Source organism: Penaeus japonicus, unplaced genomic scaffold (assembly GCF_977035675.1).
Source record: "Penaeus japonicus unplaced genomic scaffold, GWHDUDI00000001_assembly GWHDUDI00000042, whole genome shotgun sequence".
NCBI lineage: Eukaryota > Metazoa > Arthropoda > Malacostraca > Decapoda > Penaeidae > Penaeus > Penaeus japonicus.
The window spans coordinates 20252984-20260483 of NW_028234444.1; the positions used below are offsets into that span (position 1 = coordinate 20252984).

At 38.0% G+C, this 7500-nt stretch overlaps 1 protein-coding gene across 3 annotated transcripts in view; it reads left to right on the forward strand.

Moving 5' to 3' along the window:
• The window catches only part of LOC122266346 (small integral membrane protein 14), a 13490-nt gene extending 7169 nt beyond the window's left edge, over nt 1-6321 (forward strand). For all 3 annotated transcript variants that reach the window (XM_086535268.1, XM_086535269.1, XM_086535267.1), the window contains exons 4-5: nt 20-168; nt 3518-6321. In XM_086535268.1, the coding sequence (XP_086391394.1) occupies nt 20-168; nt 3518-3556 (188 nt within the window). In that variant the 3' untranslated portion in view covers nt 3557-6321. The remainder of the gene's footprint in view (nt 1-19; nt 169-3517) is intronic.
• The last annotated feature ends 1179 nt before the right edge of the window (nt 6322-7500 follow it).

Genomic DNA, 7500 nt, shown 5'->3' on the forward strand with positions numbered 1-7500 from the left:
TCTCCCTGCCCCCTCACAGTGCCTGGGCCAACAATGCCCTCAAGTGACACCGGCTCGGATAGCATGATGCTCTTGGTCATGTGGGGCCTCCTTGCCGTGGTCCTGTTTTTCTTGCGGCCAGCGGCTTTTCACTCCAATCCAGACGCCAAGCCCTCCAACAGCCACCAGGTATGCAAGGGAGGGAGGTTCCGTGGCTCGCCAAAGCCCGGCTTTGATCGTCTTTTGTTCTGATTAGTATTTCATGTGATATACCGTTTTTTTAACCCATTCACGCTGGTTGACGTGATAGCACGTATTGTGGTTTTCGCGTCAGACGCCCTGGACGCGCTATGAGGGGAAGCCGCGCGCTCGGGTAGAGCGAGCGGGCAACCGAGGCTTGCGGCTTGTGCGCCCGAGAATCTCGAGGCGTTAGGCTTATGCGTTCGAGAACCCCGGTATTGCGACCGTGCAAAGCCGGAACTGCCCCGGCGTGAATGGGTTAATGCACTTTACATATACACAATATAATTATTTATAAGTTTTATGAATATCCATTAATGGTTCTCTCCCTCTCCCTCTTTCTTTTTCTCTTTTTCTTTTTCTCTTTTTCTCTCCCTCTTTCTCTTTTTCTCTCCCTCTTTCTCTTTTTCTTTTTCTCTTTTTCTCTCCCTCTTTCTCTTTTTCTTTTTCTCTTTTTCTCTCTCTTTTTCTCTCCCTCTTTCTCTTTTTCTCTCCCTCTTTCTCTTTCTCTTTTTCTCTCCCTCTTTCTCTTTCTCTTTTTCTCTTTTTCTCTCCCTCTTTCTTTTTCTTTTTCTCTTTTTCTCTCTTTTTCTCTTTTTCTCTCTTTTTCTCTTTTTCTCTCCCTCTTTCTCTTTTTCTTTTTCTCTTTTTCGTTTTCTCTTTTTCTTTTTCTTTTTCTCTCCCTCTTTTTCTTTTTCTCTTCCTCTTTCTCTTTCTCTTTCTCTTTTTCTCTCCCTCTCTCTTTCTCTTTCTCTTTTTCTCTCCCTCTTTCTCTTTCTCTTTTTCTTTTTCTCTTTTTCTCTCCCTCTTCCTCTCCCTCTTTCTCTTTTTCTCTCCCTCTTTCTCTTTTTCTCTCCCTCTTTTTCTCTTTTTCTCTCCCTCTTTTTCTCTCCCTCTTTCTCTTTCTCTTTCTCTTTTTCTCTCCCTCTTTCTCTTTCTCTTTTTCTCTTTTTCTCTCCCTCTTTCTCTTTTTCTCTCCCTCTTTCTCTTTCTCTTTTTCTCTCCCTCTTTCTCTTTTTATTTTTCTCTTTTTCTCTCCCTCTTTCTCTTTTTCTCTTTTTCTCTCCCTCTTTCTCTTTTTCTCTTTTTCTCTCCCTCTTTCTCTTTTTCTCTCCCTCTTTCTCTTTTTCTCTCCCTCTTTCTCTTTTTCTCTCCCTCTTTCTCTTTTTCTCTCCCTCTTTTTCTCTTTTTCTCTCCCTCTTTTTCTCTTTTTCTCTCCCTCTTTCTCTTTTTCTCTTTTTCTCTCCCTCTTTCTCTTTCTCTTTTTCTCTTTCTCTTTTTCTCTCCCTCTCTCTTTCTCTTTTTCTCTTTCTCTTTTTCTCTCCCTCTCTCTTTCTCTTTTTCTCTTTTTCTCTTTTTCTCTTTTTCTCTCTTTTTCTCTCCCTCTTTCTCTTTTTCTTTTTCTCTCCCTCTTTCTCTTTTTCTTTTTCTCTCCCTCTTTCTCTTTTTCTTTTTCTCTCCCTCTTTCTCTTTTTCTCTTCCTCTTTCTCTTTTTCCTTTTCTCTTTTTCTCTCCCTCTTTCTCTTTCTCTTTTTCCTTTTCTCTTTTTCTCTCCCTCTTCCTCTCTCTCTTTCTCTTTTTCTCTCCCTCTTTTTCTTTCTCTTTTTCTCTTTCTCTTTTTCTCTCCCTCTTTCTCTTTTTCCTTTTCTCTTTTTCTCTTTCTTTTTTTCTCCTCCTTTCTCTTTTCTCTCCTTTCTCTTCCTCTTTCTCTTTTTCCTTTTCTCTTTTTCTCTCCCTCTCTCTCTTTTTCCTTTTCTCTTTTTCTCTCCCTCTCTCTCTTTTTCCTTTTCTCTTTTTCTCTCCCTCTTTTTCTCTTCCTCTTTCTCTTTCTCTTTCTCTTTCTCCCTCTTTCTCTTTCTCTTTCTCTTTCTCTTTTTCTCTCCCTCTCTCTCTTTTTCTCTCCCTCTCTCTCTTTTTCCTTTTCTCTTTTTCTCTCCGTCTTTCTCTTTTTCCTTTTCTCTTTTTCTCTCTCTTTTTCTCTCCCTCTTTCTCTTTCTCTTTTTCTCTCCCTCTTTCTCTTTTTCTCTTCCTCTTTTTCTCTTTTTCTCCCCCTCTTTCTCTTCCTCTTTCCCTTTTTCTCTCCCTCTTTCTCTCCCTCCTTTTTCTCTCCTTTCTCTTCCTCTTTCTCTTTTCCTTTTCTCTTTTTCTCTCAAGTAATTTTGCAATAACTAAGCGGGCACAATCTGAGTTTTTAATAACCCCACCATAGTAGGGTCCTAGGAGAGTTTTCAATAAGAAGAAAATCTTATGGTTAACTCACAATGTAGATTTTGTAAACAAATGCAGTATTTATTTCCTCTGTTTAGTTCCTTTATGTTAATATCCTCATAATCTGTAATCAGAAATGATTATCCCATTACCTGTTGGGACCACCAGGCACAAACTAGGCTAGGAGTATGCCATTTGCAAAAATTTTGAGGTCATGAATATGAACCCCATGAATTCACGAATATATTTTATATATACGTTTACAAGCCTTGGTAAAGGCTTATGTACATGCAAGGCTCTTTGAATTAATAGGGAGTCCTGATCAAGGAGACATTGGTGTTAATCTCCTAAAGTTGTCTTATTTCATGTGTCCCTTTTTCCTTGTCTTGTCTTGTCCGAAGTGAAGATCTTGTGTTTCTTTTGAATATAGTTTTGTATATACTTTTAACCCCTTGAACACGAGGATGCGTATACTGTGTCCTCGCAGCCCTCATGACATATCCAAGGATGCGCATAATGCATCATGGCCGAGTTGTATTAGCTTTAGTGTTTTTTTTTTTGTTTTTTTTTCTTCCGGATGCTGTACGAGATCTTTCAGAATATAGATTGTTTATGATGCAATGGCTTACTTGACTTTCATTATTATTACATAAAGGGGTGATTCACTTATACCAGGGGAGGTACGCATGTGCCCTACTAGCAGTAATTTTATTATTTCTTTATGGAACATTATGTAAAAATATAAAAATTATTATTAGTTTACCATACTGCTTCAACTGTTTTCTTTTGTCCTCTGAGTCACTGATGTCTCTCACCAAGGTCACTCTTCCCACCCTCCTCCCAACCCATGGAAATAACTTGTCACATGCAAAAGGGGAAGAGGTGTATATATTTGATATATGGTGCATGATGATTATGTTGAGGTTTTGGCTTCAAAATTGTTATATTCAATAGCGAAGTTTAAAATTTGGTGCGCACCGGCATCCCAGATTCGGCATGCAGTGCGTTTTCTACTGCTCGGAGTGAAGGGGTTAAGAATAATTTCAAATGCATTCTATGTGCAAAATTAATTTTCATCTTTATTCCACAGGACGGAGGTTCCCCACCAGCTCCTCCAACGGCCAACTAGAGCTTCACACCAACACCCAACAGGTCACCATGTCGTCTGTAGCAGATCTATTTATTTTTTGTTTATCATTCTTTTATTTAGAGAAAATTTTGGTACTGTACCTTGGATATTGTTATTCCCATTATTATTGAAGTGAGGAATTGCTTGTTATTTACAGATCTATGAAATGAGTACCCTAAGGAAAAAAGACGTTTCTTTACTCTGTGTTAAAAATGTCTATACAGCTGTGTTCAGAACTTTAAGTTTTGTGTAGTTTTATATTTGTATTTACTATTTTATTGATTAATATTTTCTTATTAGTAATGAAGCTTTAAAAAAAGTAAGACTGTATGTCAGTGTATGGAAAAAATTTCAATCTTTCAAGGACAAAAGTACAGTTTGTTAATCTTTTATTTTCAGTAATTTATGTATTTATGATTGTCAAGGTTAAAAGACCCAAGTTAAAAAATCTAACAAAACCCTTTCTGAGGTCCTTATGCATCGAAATTTAAATTAGAAGTACTTATGTCACTGCACTGTTATTGTGTGTGTGTTTGTGTTGGTAGATTCCAGCACACACATGCACACATACATAAGAGATTGAGACACCTCAGAAAGGAGCAGTACAACTGGTATTTATAAATTTAAGAAGATTTTTTACCTGTGATATTTTGCAGAATACCTTCCCCCTTCCCTCCCAACCTTCTACCTGAAAGTAAAAAAAAGTTGAAAACTGTTTTCTTTATGGCCATGCACCCACACCCCACCCCACCCTACCTACCCAACCCAAGTGGCCCTGGGTACCAGATCGTTATTCAGCTTGACTAAGAGAGCTGAAGGTGTCCCGTTTGTTGTTGTACACAAAGGACAAGCTGGGTCCTAGGTCAGTAATCTAGACCTTAAAGTGTAATGTCAGGTCATGCTCACGCTCGGGCAGAGCAATGACATCATGCCACGGTGTTGCCTTTTCAGTTCCAGAGGTGAAGTGACTCGTACAGTTGACTTGAGACTGGAAAGACGCACGTGGGAGTTGTTACACAAGATAAAGCACAGCCTCATATGGAGGCCTTGTGTGTGTGTTTGTGCGCGTGCATCACAGTTGGAGACTTGACGATTTTGAAATAAATGGATAGATAAATCAATCAAAAGTAAGAGCACCATCAGTGGCTAGAGGGAAAGAGGCTGATTTATTACATGGTCCTGATTTCTTTACTTTTTTTTCACCCCCATTTGTTTGTTTTTGCTTCAGTCAAGCTTAACTAATCTAGAATTCCTGTGAATGGTTTGTATAAACACATCTGATATTTGATAGTAGCACAAACAATAGAGTGAAAAAATTAGCACAAGAACACATCTTAAAGATTTATTTTTTGTCATTTCATTAAAGGATATTAACACTACTTGCACAAGAAGCCACTTCCATATCTTTTAAGATGCAGGAAGCTTTCTCCTCATTAATCGATCTTTAATTTCTGTTTCTGGGTGAAAATGGTGCAGCACAATAGTTTTTTCCAGCATTCCATGACCACAAATTGTGAGGTTGTGCCTGGTGGAGGATGAAACCAAAGGAAAGGGAAGGAAAATGTCCAGACTTTTCCCCACACGTGACCAGGAGGACTTGATAAAGGTGCTGTTTTGATGCACACCGTTTAACAGGGGTGCAGATGAATGTACATTTGATAGAAAGTAAAGATTATGTCGACCAAGACATCTCAGGTGCATTTGCAGTGGACTGTTAGTTTTATATTGTTTTACTTTGATATGTTTTATAAAAAATCATCTGGTCCTCTTCCTTTAAAAATCCCCTTTTATAAGAGTATCAGCACCACACTGCCTAAAGCCCCTTGTACGTGATTCAGTTAGTAGACTGTCAGTGAAAGGAACCAAAAATTAAGAACAGAATTGACATTAATGTATATACATTCTCTTAGGACAGGGATTTGATAATCATCCTTTTTAAATCCAGCAATAAAGTTAAGGTCTTAAAGTAAAACGTTATCTTCGGAAATATTATTATTATTATTATTATTTTTTTAGTAATTCACTTCATATCACTGGAATGTGTGGTTCATCAATATAGGTATTGCTGTTTCATGAATTTTTTTTTATAACAAATTGTGTGCAGGATGATTCCTCGTCTTCATTAGTATGTTTAAGGCAATTTAATATTTCTTTTCATACGTCATAAGGAAAGACCATCAGAGCCTATATACATAAACCTACAGATTCCCCATTCCCCTTTCTTTTCTTGAAGAAAAACTACAGCTTTGCAGTGAGAGAGAAGAAAAAGATGTGTAGTTTATGAAAGGCTAGTACTGTCATTTGTAAACAAACCATTTCTGCAATATTACATTTACTGAGTATTATAAATTGATCCATTATTTTTTTCTTTTTGTATATTGTACCAAATTTGATAAATGGTTTGACGATTAGGAAAAAAAAAACGCACACAATAGTCGTTTCAGCATTTCGGTACAAAAGAGTAAAGATTTCCATACATTACCAAGACAGTTCTCATGACAGACAAACTATTTTTTGGGAGGATATTTTGCCTTTTTTTAATGTTTGATTTTAAAGTTTGTCCCTTCCATACAGGCTTCAAAGGGATCATCAGATTTTAGTCAAATAAGAAAGGTCTATTGGACTGTTTTTTTCTTAATCTCAAACCATTTTATTTCCAGTATAGTATTTATATATATATATAATCTAAAGGGATGGTTAATTATTTAGTAACTATATTAACTTTTGGCACAAATAAAAAATATATAGATAAAAAGACAAAGAAACCATTTTTCTTTTCATTTTGTTTCTTTTCCCCACAAAAGTATTGTTTGCTCTGACTTTTCCAGTTTGATGTTTTCTGAATTTTGTCAAAGGGTGTGCATATTGAAAGTCAGTTATATGAATAATGGTTTACTACATTTAATAATGATTAGCTATTGCCATTAAACTGAATTATTAGGCCACGTCCACACGGTCGAGCTGTGCCTGGCAGGGCAAAGTCTGCAGACTATGCCCGCGTAGGTGTCCACACAGCTGTCTGTGGTGGTTGGAGGGCAGTCAGACGCCAGTAGTTGTTGTGAGCGAGTGGTTCATTACGGTACGATCACCATGGTTTGCGCCATAGTTCGAAAGAAGATAGCACTGTAGTCTATCATAATTGGTGGCTGCATTAACCCTCTCTGGACGGGAGGTACAGTACTGTACCGCTCATTCAAAAGCCCAGTGGCCGGGCGGCACAGTATTGTGCCAGCCATTTAATTGATTTAGGCCTAAGCGTTCGAAAGCCCCGGCATTGTGACATTCAAGGCTAGAATGCCCCCATCGTGAGTGGGTTAAAATGAAAAACGAGATCACAGAGACGTGGCTGGTGCCGGGAGTGGTTGCAGAGACATGAAAGAATGGGTAGCTCTGTGGCAATCCTACGTGAGTTGCAGGAGGAAAATGAAACATTGTTCCGTAATTATGTGTGGATGGACATACAGTTTTTATACACTTGTATCGGAAGTGGAGGGCTACATTCAGACACAAGAGACAAATATGAGGCAAAGCATTACACCAGCAGCACGTGTAGAGGCAACTCTCAGATACCTGGCTACTGGATGTTCCTTTACCTCGTGCGTTTGGCAGTGACGGAAGACCTCGATCCACTGCCCTCTATTGGCGCCGGGAGCGGACAGTTTGATGGTTTCCCCTCTGAAACTGCTCGTACAAGGGCAAAGCCTTCGTGCCCGACGGGCACTGCTCGACCATGTGGACGTGGCTTTACAATAGCTTGATAATATGCGGAATTAATAATAGAAATAATTGATTGCACTGTATATCTCTATATATATATCTATATAAATAGATATATATATATATAAATAGAGAGAGAGAGAGATTGAGAGATAGATACATATATACATATACGTGGATATAGATATATATGAATACATATACATAGATATATACAAAGATATATA